The 16238-nt window shown below is 41.8% G+C and overlaps 1 protein-coding gene across 1 annotated transcript in view; it reads right to left on the bottom strand.

The window, feature by feature from the left end:
* LOC133458723 (epiplakin-like) overlaps positions 1–16238 on the bottom strand; it is a 65011-nt gene that overhangs the window by 16745 nt on the left and 32028 nt on the right. The window contains exons 15-23 of the mRNA XM_061738923.1: positions 15468–16159; positions 14290–14468; positions 12228–12366; positions 10543–10736; positions 8282–8444; positions 7250–7333; positions 6664–6771; positions 6486–6584; positions 3510–4007 (exon numbers count right to left, since the gene is read on the bottom strand). Of these exons, the coding sequence (XP_061594907.1) occupies positions 3510–4007; positions 6486–6584; positions 6664–6771; positions 7250–7333; positions 8282–8444; positions 10543–10736; positions 12228–12366; positions 14290–14468; positions 15468–16159 (2156 nt within the window). The remainder of the gene's footprint in view (positions 1–3509; positions 4008–6485; positions 6585–6663; positions 6772–7249; positions 7334–8281; positions 8445–10542; positions 10737–12227; positions 12367–14289; positions 14469–15467; positions 16160–16238) is intronic.

Below are 16238 nucleotides of genomic sequence, written 5' to 3'. Positions count from 1 at the left end.
CACTAGGGGGCGTCACCAAACCGGCCACTAGGGGGCGTCACCAAACCGGCCACTAGGGGGAGTCACCAAACCGGCCACTAGGGGGCGTCACCAAACCGGCCACTAGGGGGCGTCACCAAACCGGCCACTAGGGGGCGTCACCAAACCGGCCACTAGGGGGAGTCACCAAACCGGCCACTAGGGGGCGACACCAAACCGGCCACTAGGAGTCACCAAACCGGCCACTAGGGGGCGTCACCAAACCGGCCACTAGGGGGAGTCACCAAACCGGCCACTAGGGGGCGTCACCAAACCGGCCACTAGGGGGAGTCACCAAACCGGCCACTAGGGGGCGTCACCAAACCGGCCACTAGGGGGCGTCACCAAACCGGCCACTAGGGGGCGTCACCAAACCGGCCACTAGGGGGCGTCACCAAACCGGCCACTAGGGGGAGTCACCAAACCGGCCACTAGGGGGCGTCACCAAACCGGCCACTAGGGGGAGTCACCAAACCGGCCACTAGGGGGCGTCACCAAACCGGCCACTAGGGGGCGTCACCAAACCGGCCACTAGGGGGCGTCACCAAACCGGCCACTAGGGGGCGTCACCAAACCGGCCACTAGGAGTCACCAAACCGGCCACTAGGGGGCGTCACCAAACCGGCCACTAGGAGTCACCAAACCGGCCACTAGGGGGCGTCACCAAACCAGCCACTAGGGGGCGTCACCAAACCGGCCACTAGGGGGCGACACCAAACCGGCCACTAGGGGGCGTCACCAAACCGGCCACTAGGGGGCGTCACAATTTGTTTGCGGTGGTTTTTGAAAACCTTTTGTCCATAACTAACATGCCAAATATCAAAAACTTGTCACCAAGTGCACAATCTTTATGATTTTTGACAGATTCCCTCCCAGCTACTCCTCCTGCAGCCTGAGACGTTCTTCTTCTCCTCTCTGTGCTGATGTCCTGGCTTGTTCTTGGCTCTGACGCAGAGCGGTGATGGTGCTGAGGTGCTCCGTCACGCTCGCGGAGCTCTTCTCCAGCTCTGCTTCCGCCCGACTTCTTCGGCCCGCCTCCTCCCCGAGGTCGTTCCTCAGGTGCTCCACCTGGTTCTCCAACCCGTCCCTCACCGTCTGCAGGTCAGCGATGCGTCCCCGTAACCTGCTCGTCTTCTGCTCTGCTCTGAAGCGCTCCTTGCTCTCTCTCTCCAGCTCCAGACGGATGTTCTGCAGCTCATGCTCACACTCCCTCAGCTGAGTCGCTGCCATCGATGAAGACGTGAGCTTCAGCTGCAGCTGGGCCAACGACTGCTCCAGCAGAGCCTGCCCTTCCTCCGCGGTTCTCCTCCGGCGGGTTTCTTCCTCCAGACCGTGTGTCACGTAAACCAGCTTGTCCCTCTGGTCCTGGAGGGTCTTCATGGCTTCGGTCAACTCGTCCCTACACCGACTGTTTTCTTCATCTCTCTGCATCACCAGCAGCTCCATCTCCCTCCTCCTCTGCTCTTCCTGTAAGAGCAGGGTCCGGTGACGGTGCGATTCCTCCTCGGCCCTCTTCCTCTGCTCCTCAGCCTCCCTGAGAGCCGTCGTGAGCCTCCTGAGATCTTCCTCCAGGTTCCTCCTCTCCGCCTCCGTCCTGTCAGACTTCAGCCTGAACTCGGCGTTGTCCTCGTCCCTCTGGGCCTCCAGCCTGATCCGGATCTGGGACTCATAGCTGAACTTTAGCTTATCGAGCTCCGTAGTGAATTTGCTCCTTACCTTTATATAAATATTAAGTAAAACAAATGATATCTTCTGTCAAAGAGCACAGTTTTTGATGTATTGCTCACTCATAGTTCCATACATTACTTATTGTGTGGAGGTTTGGGGTAACACCTATGAAAACAAATACAAACCCTATTTTCTTACTACAGAAAGGAGCCTTAAGGATAATTAATAGATCTGACTATTATGAACCAACAAATAATCTCTTTATTAAATATAAAACTCTAAAATTCCATGACATAGTAGAGGGGGAGGTGAATGATGGAGATGTGTGACCCTGGTGAAATGAGTGAGTGAATCTTGTTACCTGTGGACACGCCCACTACCTCACTGACTAGACACTCCATTTAGCTATCGCCTGCAATCCCTCCATGTAGGCCTAGGCGGTGCTGCTGCAAGCTAGGGGACTACACAGGCTGTCCACGGAGACTACATGGTAAATGACAGCTCCTGGCTGGCTCGCCAATTTATGTAGCACATATAATCATATACACAATAATCTCTTTTTTAAATATTATACTCGAAAAGTCCATGACATAGTAGAGCAGAAAACTGTTCTATTTGACTTCAAAGCCCAGCAGAAACGGTTTCCAAACTGCATTCAGGATTTGTTCCAAATAAAAGAAACTATGACCTGAGGGGGAAACTCATGTTTGAGACGACGACAGTAAGAACTAATATTAAAAAGATGTACATTAATTAAGGCAAGAGAAATATGGAATAGTTGTGACAACGACCTAAGTTCAAGAAAATGTTTAAAGAAAATATTGTAAATAAATATAAAACACAAACATAACTATAAAGTATATTATCAATCACATTCTAGAATGTGAAACATCAATTTCATATTTTGTCTTATTTATTTTTTTGTCTTCTTTATGCATTGTTTGTTTTCACGGATTAATGCTAATGTTTCAGATTTAAGTTGATCACAAGATAAAAAGGGTAGAAGCTTCGGCTTCAGCGGCACCTTTTCGGCAAAAGCAATGTTTATTTTAGTTTTTTCATTTTGTTTTGTAAAATAACTTCTACAAGGCTTGTAGCACCCTATAATGTAATAATTTACTGAAAATTTAATAAAAATTGCACTTAACTCAATTGAAAATGTAATAAAACCCAATAATGTAATAACGTCACCAATAATGTAATAAAATATCCAGACTGATTTTGTAATAACATTTTTACCAATAATGTAAAACCTTATTACATTATTGGGAATTTACTACATGGTACTCAAGGTCTGCAATTTAACCCAATAGTCATTCTGGTGTTTCAAATCCATTTTCAAACATTCTTAGATACTTAAAACACAAAATGTAGAACTCTGGACTGAAAATGAACATATATATTACATTATTTGTCAAGTATTACATTATCAGTTTTGGAGAAAAAAAAGACCCACCTGAAAATGTAATAAATTCCCAATAATGTACAAAAATGTCACAATGTTACAGTCAGGATATTTTATTACATTATTGGGGAAGTTATTACATTATTGGGTTTTATTACATTTTCGATTGAGTTAAGTGCAAATTTTATTACATTTTCAGGCGTTACTACATTTTCAGGAAATTATTACATTATACGAAATTATTACATTATAGGATGCTACAAGGCTTAAGCCCGAAATAAAGACCATCCATTCATTGATTCATTCATTCATTCATACATTGATTCATTTATTGATTCATTGATTAATTGATTCATTCATTCATTCATTCATTCATTCCTTCATTCATTCATTCATTCATACATTCATTCATTCATACCTTTGATATCTCCTTCTGTAGGTCCTTGAGTTTGTCTGATTCCTGGCTCATCTGCCGCCGTAGCTGCCCGACGTCGTGCTCCTTCTCCCCCACCGATTTCTCCAGGTCCATCTTGGAGCCGCTGAGCTGGTCCAGCTCGCTCTGCCTCTTCCTCAGAACCGACTCGTACTCCTCTTCCTGCTGAGCGTAACGCTCCTCCGCCAGCTTGGTCTTCCTCTTCTCCTCGCCCAGCAGGTAGTTGAGGTTTTCCAGCTGAGCGTTGAGGTGTTCCAGCTGGCTCTGGGAGGAGTCCAGACTGTCCTTGGTGACGCTGCACTGCAGCACCGTGTTCTGCTTCAGCTCCTCCAGGGACAGGACCTGGTCCTGGGACTGGGCCAGCTCCAGCTGGTACCGGGCCACCGCCTCCTCCAGGGACCTGCTCTTGGCGCCGTGGTCCTGCAGCTCCTCCCGCAGCAGACGCAGCTCCTCCTGCAGCAGCTCGATCTGGGTGCTGCGCATCTGCACACGCAAACGGAATCATGACCAATGCAGAGGGACTTTAATAAAGTGAAACACGTAAAAAACAATATACAGGACTGTCTCAGAAAATTAGAATATTGTGATAAAGTTCTTTATTTTCTGTAATGCAATTAAAAAAACAAAAATGTCATCCATTCTGGATTCATTACAAATCAACTGAAATATTGCAAGCCTTTTATTATTTTAATATTGCTGATTATGGTTTACAGTTTAAGATTAAGATTCCCAGAATATTCTAATTTTTTGAGATAGGATACTTGAGTTTTCTTAAGCTGTAAACCATGATCATAATATTAAAATAATAAAAGGCTTGCAATATTTCAGTTGATTTGTAATGAATCCAGAATGTTTGACATTTTTGTTTTTCTAATTGCATTACAGAAAATCACAATATTCTAATTTTCTGAGACAATCATGTAGAGATCCAACAAATCCATTATTCCTTCAGTTAAAATTGTTGAAATTTCATGAACTAGTAGATTATAGTATTCTGCAAATGATGTTTAAAGCTCATAAGAAAAACTTTACCAATCAACATTCAGAAAAGATTTGAAAAAAGAGAAAGCAAGTATAAATAAAAGGAACAAAGATTTTTAAAAAAACCAAGATTCAGGACTAAATTGATGGAACGTTGTGTTTCTGTGAAAGGAATCAGTTTATGGAACAATCTGAATAAAGAAAACAAAGAATCTAAATCAAACATTACATTAAAAAGAACAATTAAAGCCAGAACGTTAAGAAAATATAATGAAATATGTTAGTTACGTTTGATTGACGTCCCCATCGTCATGAAAGTATAAAAAAAGTATAAACATTGTTTGTTGTTGTGTAATGGTATTAACTGAATTGTAACTTGGGAACTAAAAAGGAAGTTCCTAGTGCTGTCAGGCGATAAAAAAAAAAAAATGTAATTAATTACAGGATTTATAATTAATGAATCTAATTGATCGCATTTTAATCTCATATCTGCTAAAGGTCCCCAAATAAAGAATTTGAATTCTAGGAAATTACAAAATTGCAGTGCATGACTAATCAATTGAATACACTAAGGGCCTGATTTACTAAAGGTTTGCGTGTGTAAAAACGTGTGCAAACTTGACATCACCCGCAAACCAAAGTGCCAGCTGATCTACTAACAGCGTGCAAAGACGACTGCGTCTCTCAAATGAGCAAAATTGCACACGCAATTCAGTTAGTACTTTTGCCCTGATGAATAATCAATATGGGGCGTACCCGCCAGAAATCCTAAATACTGGGAGGGGAAGATGCAAATAGGTTCATTTACCACACGCAATGAGATTTACCAAGCCTGAAAGTTTTTGCGGGGATTGTGATTGCGTCTGTATTTAATACGTTCGAAAGGAAGGTGCTAATCTCCACATGCAAAAGGAGAAATATTTTATTTGAATGTTAAATCGAGTATTATTCAGCAAAAGGTTGCCACAGGAGGCACCTTCATTTTTTTATTTGTGATAATAAATAAATCACGTGTTTTCATGGAGAAAAAAGTGTTTCTTATTGTGCGCCTATACTTGTTCTGCAGTTGTCATACCCCGGTGTTGTGCAGTATTCAGCACCCCTGCCGTGAAAAGCACCCCCTCGTCTGACAAAAATGATATTCTCATTCCGTGTCACGTTCTGTTTAGCGTCCAGTTTAGTGTTAATGATTCATGTTTAAATGCGCTCATGGATTCCACAATAGTCATACTTTCCCACAATCACAGTCACAGATAACAAAAATCGGGTAAATGGTTATTGATGTCATTAATTAATAGCCTGCTTACTGTGTTGTCTTCCATAATATTTGTAAATATATATAATATAAACTCCTAAGTATGTGTTTGTGTGAGTGTGTATATATAAATATATTGAAGTGTCAGTGTGTTGTTTTTTTTCTTGGTCTACTTATCATTGAATATACGAGGGGGTGCTTTTCACGGCAGGGGTGCTGAATACTGCACAACAATTTGCCTCTTCCACTAATATCTCTAACTCCAACTCGTCAAATTTCATTTTGCGCTTGCGACTAACCTGCTTTCCATCCAGACTCCATGGCGCAAAGTTTGCGCCTCAAACCGTAAGACGCGCAACACCTTATTTAAATACTGAGGTTTGCACCTGTTATCAATTGCGCACGCAATCTTAGTTGATCACCCGCAAAACACACAACAACAGCACGTGCAAACTTTTTCACTGCACACGCAATTTTGTACTCTTTATTTAGGATCTAAGTAAATCGTGCCCTAAGAAGGGAAGATTTGAAATCCACATTTTTATTGGTGAATTCCTTCACATCTGCAGAGGAAACCTCAGCGTTAAGAGGTTCGTACAGGTTTACACCTACATATACTTCCATCAAGGAAATATGAAAAACATACAGGTTTATGAGATAGACAAACACATAATGAGAAGATAAATGGAACATGAGCACAAACATCTGGGAAAGAAAATCTGTACCTTGAGCTCCTCCACGTTTTTGAGCAACTCTCCCAGGAATTTCCTGTAGTCGCTGGAGAGAGTGAGCAGCTCCATGTAGCGGGTCTGGAGGTGCGTGACCTGCAACAAAAACACATTTAAACCTTTAGATTCACAGAGATGAGGGACTCCCCGTCAGCGCGTGAGATTAACGCCTCACCTCCTGGTGCAGATCCATGGACGGAGACTTCAGCATCGTCCTCTTGATGGGGACGTTGAGCAGCGTCTCCAGGCCGGAGCTGTAAGAGACCAGGTCTGTTTCATAGTCCTGGAAAAACAAGAGCAAACTCAGTCATGAAACAGGAAATCTTTCACCATGGAACCTTTCATAGCTGGGAGGGAATATGTCAAAAATCAGAAAGATTGTGCACTAGGACGTCCCAATTTGCAGTAGTTTTTGTCTCTTACGTAAGAGTATCAGGGCCATGCAGGAAAAAAAAATATTTGAGAGGGGAAGATTTTTTTTTATTGTGCACTCGAAATTTTGTGAATGAAGTTGAAATACAATTTCGAGAAAAAAGTCGAAATGTTGAGAAAAAAGTTGAAATTTCCAAAATAAAGTTGAAATTTCGAGAATAAAGTTGAAATTTCGAGAATAAGGTTTTTCTGCAAAGCGGCCACTAGGGGCCGTCACAATTTGTTTGCGGTGGTTTTTGAAAACCTTATGTCCAGAACTAACACCATGATTTTCCTGAATTCCCTCCCAGCTAGTATGAGTGTAATAATTGCGCGTTGAGCGCGGTTACCCTGATGGCGTTCACGCAGGCCTCGCTGTCTCTCAGCACGCTCTCCACCGTCTCCCTCCTCGCCTTGATTTCTGCGTTCAGAGCCTGGAAAAGCAAACGAGACAAAGACGTTTAACAGCGGGAGAAACAGTGACATGAGCGCTCTGCGCAGATGTACGGAGACAATTTAAAAAAAGATAAAAAGAAACATTCTATTCAAAATACAGATGCGAATAAACATGTAGATATGTACATTTATTATTATATGTAGATATATAGATTTATATTATGGATATAGATGTTATATGTAGGTATGTATATGGATATATTGTTGTATTATACGTACAGTATTTGTGTATCTATATCAATAACATATACTGATTTATAGTTATATTTAGATATGTTGATATATAGATTTATAGTAATTTTTATGTATATAATTGGAGGTAAATATATGAACCAGTGTATATAATATCTACTCTTATATAGTTAATCAAGTATATTGTTATACCATTACTGTTTAGTGTTTTCTATTATATTGTGGTATTATAGTAAAGTAATGATAATGTAATACTATACATTATAATTACTTTTATTCGTACATAAATACATAGCAACTAAATGCTGGTGTTTGTTTCGTTTTCTTCTGTTTGGTTTGTTTGGTTTTGTTTTTGACTATATTTAAATATATATATATATATATATATATATATATATATATATATATATATATATATATATATATATATATATATATATATATATATATATATATATATATATAATTGAGTATTATATCACTATATTGAACAGTTATTAAAGTAGGTATGGGTGTTTTATAAGTAGTTTATTGAAACTCTTGTTCTATGTAAGAGTGTATGTAGATTCAGGGCTGGATAAGTGTTTACTTCAATCCTATATATATGTATATATATATATATATATATATATATATATATATATATATATATATATATATATATATATATATATATATATATATATATATATATATATATATGTATATATATATGTAAGAAGGCAGCAGCCAACCTTCTGCTCGGTGATGAGGTCCTTCAGCGCCTGCACGTCCTCAAACTTGGTGGCCCGAAGGACGTCCTGTTGTTTCCGCGTGGCGTCGATCCACTGGAGCAGCGCCGCGCTGGTTTGCTGGTAGTGATGCAGCTGAGGGAGATACAGCTGCAGGTCCTGCAGTCTGAGCAGAATTAAGGCCAGGCAGGTTTATTTATACAGCAGAATTCAACACCAGGGGCCTCATTTAAAATGGAGTGCGTAGGAGTCATACTAAAAGTGCACGTACGCCCAAAAGCCGAAAATGGCGGGCGCAAAAAAAAATCCGGATCTATAAAACCGCGTGCACGCAGACTTCCACGCAATGTTCCCTTGATGAATCACAGTCCACCTGGAAAGCTGCGCAGCTGACTCCGCCCCATATCCCGCCCTCAACACGCCCATACATCCATATGGATGAGCCTACTGAGCATGCGCAGTGGCTTCCTGCTTCCTGTGGATGTTGTGGGTGATGTGGAGAGAGGACAGTGAAACGAGATTATTTGGTGGTCACAGTAAAAGTAGGAAAAGTATATAAATAGTATACAATAAAGCGAGTGAGTGGCAGCACGTCGTTGCTGCCCGTTAGTGCCACGATCGCACGACGCAATTTCCACTGGGGGCAGGGGGGACATGTCCCCCCCACTTTTCAAAATGATGTATTTGTCCCCCCCACTTTTTACAGTTTAAAAACTAACGGTAGGCTCAGCAAATCATCAAGACACTCGGGACGGCGGCCCGGCAGCCCCCGCTCCCCCTCCTCCCTCCCGTCTCCCCTCAGAGCTGCTCTAGGCTGATTTATGGTTCCGCGTTACACCAACGCAGAGCCTACTGCGTAGGGTACGCGGCGACGCGCACCCTACGCCGGACCCTACGGCGTAGGCTCTGCGTTGGTATAACGCAGAACCACAATTCCAGCTTAAAAGTAAAAAACATGAGCGCACGTACCCGTGCATGACAGGCAGACACACACGGGGAGAAGGGACTATTTCTTTAATTTTTATTTTTTTAAAAACTTTATCCTTATGAACGCAATTGTTATATACGGTAGTCCAACTTTCCTTATTTTAATCAGAACACTTTCTTTTTTCCTCTTCGGCGTGGAGTAGTGGGTTCGGAGCGGCATTCCCCCCCGCCGCCTGCTCCGTTATCAGCACTATTTTATTATAAGTCTGATATATGTTGTAATATGTGATGACATTATTAAGAGTATGACATGAATCTGGCTTCATTTCACCACCTCACAGCCTGCGTCGCCAGTTCCCCGTGTCTTAAGTAAATTCTTACGGGAGGGTGAGGGTTGCCGTAAAGATACGCAGATTTTTCGGTTAGTTTTTTCTTTTTAGATCCGAGGCTTTGCGTAGAAGGCGGCTTCTGCAACTTTCAGGCGCTTTTTCTGCGCAAGCAAGCTTTATAGATGAGGCCCCAGGTCATTCAAAGTGCTTTACATCAACATTAAAAGCGGCAAGACATAATTAGACAGTAAATAACAAACTAGAAACAAAATTCCCCGTGCCACGGGACTACTGCCGGATGGTTGAGATTTTGATGACATTTCCTATATCAAACCATTCAAAAGTTATTGCAGAAATAATAACAAATAGGGACTATCATATATCAAACAATCAGAAGAAGGGGCGGGGCACATTTGCACCAATTATGGTCAAGGACTCAAAACCGAGTCCGATGTGCTTTCTTCTTTCTTCCCCCCCGTTTAAATGTTCTGCCTACCCCGCCTGTCAAAGTCACATTTTATGAATCCCAACACCTATGTCTACATTCTGACAAATAAGTATTTGTCTCCTTTTTACGGTTTGGCCGTGAGCTCGAGTTACAAATAGAAGTCATACCGTTCGATTCCTGATTAGGGCGCACGTTTCTACGTTTTTAATTTTCGCGTTTTCTCAAAAGCGGCGAGACTAGTTACGCGCCGAAGTTTATACGTTGGAATAAATAATAAGCCTGAGCAGGGAGGTGTTCCAGGCATGTCCCTCCTCCCTAGGGAGGTGTTCCAGGCATGTCACTCCTCCCTAGGGAGGTGTTCCAGGCATGTCCCTCCTCCCTAGGGAGGAGTTCCAGGCATGTCCCTCCTCCCTAGGGAGGTGTTCCAGACATGTCCCTCCGGGAGGAGACCCTAGATAACACCCGTACGGAGAGAGAGAGAGAGAGAGAGAGAGAGAGAGAGAGAGAGAGAGAGAGAGAGAGAGAGAGAGAGAGAGACAGACAGAGAGACAGAGACCCACCTGGTGCTGATCTGTCCCTGGATGCGTCTCCAGCGGACGGCCAGCGTCCCCACCTGCTCCGTGTACTTGGACAGCATCATGTCGCAGCGGTGCGAGGCTCCGCCCACCTGGCTGTTCCAGTGGCTCGCCCTCGTCAACTCCGTCTCCATGGAGACCAGAACATCGTTCTTCTGATCCAGCTCCTCCTGGATACTCTGCACATCAACACCAGAAACATTACCGTGCTGCACTATTGTGTAGGCTAGCCACCTTTCAGAAATAGATATAAGGGACGCCCCGATTTCAGCAGCGCAGGCGCCAAAAATAAAGGGACATCCCCAAAACTTCTAAACTGCATAGACATGTATTTATTTTATATTAAAGTATAGTATAGTATACTATAGTACACTACAGTATACTATACTATACTATAATATACTATACTATACTATACTATAAATGTCTCCTCTGGCCCATCAAATCCAGTTAGGAGAGCGAGGAACTAACTAACTAACTAACTAACTAACTAACTAACTAACTAACTAACTAACTAACTAACTAACTAACTAACTAACTAACTAACTAACTAACTAACTAGTTAACTAACTAACTAACTAACTAACTAACTAACTAACTAGTTAACTAACTAACTAACTAACTAACTAACTAACTAACTAACTAACTAACTAACTAACTAACTAACTAACTAACTAACTAACTAACTAACTAACTAACTAACTAACTAACTAACTAGTTAACTAACTAACTAACTAACTAACTAGTTAACTAACTAACTAACTAACTAACTAACTAACTAACTAACTAACTAACTAACTAACGAACTAACTAACTAGTTAACTAACTAACTAACTAACTAACTAACTTACATCCTTGAATTTATGGAACAATCTGAACAAAGAAAACAAAGAATCCAAATCAAACATTACATCCAAAAGAACAATTAAAGCCTGAATGTTAAGGAAATATAACGAAAAATGTTGAGTTTGATTGACAGACCCCTAGGCGGTGGTAATTTTATTTTAATGTTATTTTAATTTTATTTTAGTTGTTTTTATTCACTTAGTTGTTGTTTTTTTTATTATTATTTTTAATTGATGTTATTTGTGAAAGGGGCAGATCAGATAAGATTCTTCTTCTTTCTGCTCCGTTTTCATTCACAAGTTAGAAACATTTGTATTTGTATTTGTATTGAATTGTTTTGTTTTTTGAATGAAATAAAGAATAAAATGAATGAAATGAAATGGAGTGGAATGTTAAGGGTACGTTTCTGCATATGCAACTGCATATATGTGATATGTGTTTCAAATCAATATCGTCATCAAATTTTGACTTTTTTCTCATCATTTCGACTTTTTTCTCGAAATTGTACTTCAATATTAATCTGAATATTTCAACTTTTTTCTCAACATTTCAACTTTTTTTTGCGAAGTGCATAATAAAAAAATCTTCCCCCCTGAAATATTTTTATGTCTTGCATGGCCCTGATACTCTTCCGTACGCTAGCGCTCTCACAACTGCTTTTTTTATTCTTTAATTCAGCTTGAAGGGCGACCAACAGCCACGTGCTAAACTGTCCTGATATCCTGTCCAACCTGCAGCCGACGGACATGAAGCTGAGAGCTGCAGAAAGATGGCGTGCTTTATCTTTTATGAGAGAAATTCAATGAAAATCTAACACGTTATACCTTGAGTGTGAAGATGTAGTCGTCGACTTCGCTCGGACTCAGAGAAGTCGTCTCTTTTTCTGTCAGTCTCGCCTCGTGAACTTTCACGATGTCCTCGGCTCGCGCCACGCTCTCCAGCATGTCCCTTAGAGCCCGCAGCCTGACAACCCGGTTGGGGAGAAATGTAGTGAATCATGTCAGAACAACGTGATAGAATACTTTTGTTTATTTTGATAATGCAGATTAGCTTTATGAAACAATACGTTTCAGTAAACACAATAGTACTCAACTACACTTTAATGTCTATGTACCTTTTTAATGTCACTCGTGAACTCAACACTGTTTGTAAACGTGTCCTACAGACACAGCAGTGAGGCCTCAGACTTTACATTTTGTGGATGAGCAAAGCTTTCAATCTTAACAAAGCTCTAATGCAATTTGATTTGAAGTTTTACTATAAAATAGCTGGTCTGCATTGACGTCACTTTCCCACTGGACCACAGCCCCTTACTATCACTGAGTGGCAAAAACTGCTGCAACTAGTGGAAAAGACGGGACAGCAGCCGATTCTGGGCTTAAATTAACGTCAGTTGGACTTGAGAGTGACCCGTAGAGTTACCAAGAACCAGTGGTCCATGGACATTAATATTTGGTACAGTTACCCCAAGAACCAGTGGTCCATGGTCATTAATATTTGGTACAGTTACCAAGAACCAGTGGTCCATGGACATTAATATTTGGTACAGTTACCCCAAGAACCAGTGGTCCATGGTCATTAATATTTGGTACAGTTACCAAGAACCAGTGGTCCATGGACATTAATATTTGGTACAGTTACCAAGAACCAGTGGTCCATGGACATTAATATTTGGTACAGTTACCAAGAGCCAGTGGTCCATGGACATTAATATTTGGTACAGTTACCAAGAGCCAGTGATCCATGGACATTAATATTTGGTACAGTTACCGAGAACCAGTGATCCATGGACATTAATATTTGGTACAGTTACCCCAAGAACCAGTGGTCCATGGACATTAATATTTGGTACAGTTACCCCAAGAACCAGTGGTCCATGGACATTAATATTTGGTACAGTTACCCCAAGAACCAGTGGTCCATGGACATTAATATTTGGTACAGTTACCCCAAGAACCAGTGGTCCATGGACATTAATATTTGGTACAGTTACCAAGAACCAGTGGTCCATGGACATTAATATTTGGTACAGTTACCAAGAACCAGTGGTCCATGGACATTAATATTTGGTACAGTTACCAAGAACCAGTGGTCCATGGACATTAATATTTGGTACAGTTACCCCAAGAACCAGTGGTCCATGGTCATTAATATTTGGTACAGTTACCAAGAACCAGTGGTCCATGGACATTAATATTTGGTACAGTTACCAAGAACCAGTGGTCCATGGACATTAATATTTGGACACCAATCCAGTTTCCTGATATTTATATGTACTTAATTTCTACGCCGGGGAAATACACGAAGCAAAGCTTGAAGACACAAAAGTCTTCACGCTTGGTCCGACTTCAAGGCAGGATTTGTTGTAGAAATTAAAGTGATGACGACACCAAACTTTATGATTTGACCGTTTAACGTTAGTTACCCAAAAATCCAACATTAGCTGATACAAAATGGGAACCGCAAATCCACGTTTCGGTGCCTGGAATCCAGTTGTTTCTGCGAATTGCAGCGATCCATTTCTCTCTCTTAAGCTTATTTTTCGGCAGTCTGTAAAACGATAACTCCGATTTCTTGCTAAATCTATGAGTACAGTCGATCGCACAACAGCTCTTTCCCATTTTAGATGTTTTCCAGTTGCTCAAACTGAAAGTTTACGCTGCCACTCAGTCTTTCTGCCACTCAGTGTTTCTGACACTCAGTGTTTCTGCCACTCAGTGTTTGTAACCCGCTGTGAAGTCGCATCTGTGACGTCATGCGCATTCCCTTTATACATTCCATTGATCTGATTAATCTAACTGTTTCTGCATCAAAATTATCTTCCAATAAGTTCTTTTTTTAATAATAAAAACACTGAGTATCTGTGACGGTGTGTGTTTCCGGTACCGCTGGATGTAAGCCGACGAGCTGTTCTCCAGACTGCTCAGTCTCTGGTTGATCACTCCGATCTCACTGCGCAGGAACTGGGCTTTGTCAGAGTCCTTGATGTCTCCCAGGTCCTTTAAAACACTTTCCCTCAGATGTAAATACTCCTCGCGCAACAAGTCAATGTCGCGCACCACCGACTAGAAGAAATACAAGTATAAATGCGGTTAATGAAATGACTGCAACAAGTTGTCTCTAATAAAAAAAAAAGTTCAATTCCATGCAATGAACAAAATCAATTCTCAAGTAATTGTTCAAGTAACACGACAAGATCATTCTTTCACATGTTTTGGCAAAAAGTCAGTATATTTATATCCAATGTCATTCTAAAGGCAACCCCATGTTCTCCCAGACTCCTGATTAACCATGACTCTGAGTTAAACTTACATTAGAAAGAAAAAGTTGTGTACCTGGCAGGATTAACAGCCGCTAAAAAAAGGCTTGCTCTTCGATGGAAACCACCACATCATCTACCAACAGGTTTAATCTGTTTATTCTACATATGGAACTTTCAGTGGTAAGAATTCATGGTGCGGGATGCAGGACATAAAAAATATGGACACATGCCATTGAAAAACTGAAGGAACTGAATATTGACTAAACATTTATCAATTTATTTATTTATTAGGGCCCGAGCACTGATGTGAAGGCCCTATTGTATCTGTAGGAATTTTCCTTGTTTTTATTTTTCCTTCTTCCGACAAAATGAGGGTCTTTTTTCCCCCTAAACGTGCCCCAAAAGTCACCAAATTTTGCACCAATCCAGTCCTGGTGAAAAATGTGATATTTAATGGTTTGCATTAATGGGCGTGGCCTAACGGCTCAACAGCGCCCCCTAGAAAACTTTGTTCCTCAAGCCCCACAATACGGTTTGACGTACATGCACGAAAATCGGTACACACCTGTATCATGCCACAACTTAAAGAAAAGTCTCTTGGCGCCATGGCCCAAACCCAACAGGAAGTGGGCCATTTTGAATTAATCGTGTAATTTTGGCTAAGGTGCTATACAATTGCGCCCATAACTGTTCAATTTAACTGTATGCATCAACAAAATAATAAAAAACAGTTGATCACAAAAAAACAACAGTTAAATTGACAGTTGGGTTTCTTTCAGTTCGTTCTGAGTTTGTGTTTTACCTCCAACTGGATGATCCTGAGGCCGCAGTCTCGCGCGCCGTCGTCTCCGACGCAGATGTGAACGTGCTGACTCAGCGAGCCCTCGGCGGCCTCCAGCCTCAGCCTGAGCGAGTGCAGCTCCGATAGGCTTTGAGAGGAAGAGGAGGAGGAGGAAGAAGACGAGGACGTCCGCACAACTTTCCTCTTCACCGGCTCCGTCCTGATCACTTTCACCACCTCCTTCTTGATCACCTGCTCTTTCTTCACCACCTCTTTCTTAACTTCTGTTTTCTTCTCCGCCTGTTTTTTAAGCTCCACTCGCAGTCTTTCTTCCTCCAGCATCCGGGCCTCTTCTTCTTCAGCGGCCGCTTGTTGTTGTTGCTGCTGTTGAAGCTGCAGTTGTTGCTGCTGTTGAAGCTGCAGTTGTTGCTGCTGTTGAAGCTGCAGGTGATGCTGCTGTTGAAGCTGTACTTGTTGCTGCTGTTGAAAATGCAGTTGATGCAGTTGTTGATGCGGTTGTTGGATTAGGATGAACTGCGGCTGTGTCTGCAGCTGCACTTGGGTCTGCAGCTGCGGCTGCAGCTGCACTTGTGTCTGCAGCTGCACTTGCTGCGTCTGCAGCTGCAGCTGCGGCGGCGACGGAGGCTCCACCTGCTGCTCAGCCACCTGCTGCTCAGCCACCTGCTGTACCTCCACCTGCTCCTGATGTGCAACTGTGGAGAAACAAAATGTACCATTTATTTTTCATTATTAAACTTTTATTCAACCAGTCTAACCACCTGCATGCATTTT

This window comes from Cololabis saira, chromosome 13 (assembly GCF_033807715.1).
Source record: "Cololabis saira isolate AMF1-May2022 chromosome 13, fColSai1.1, whole genome shotgun sequence".
Taxonomy (NCBI): Eukaryota; Metazoa; Chordata; class Actinopteri; order Beloniformes; family Belonidae; genus Cololabis; species Cololabis saira.
The sequence above is the reverse complement of the archived record's forward strand: the minus strand, read 5'-3'. Positions and strand labels throughout refer to the sequence as shown.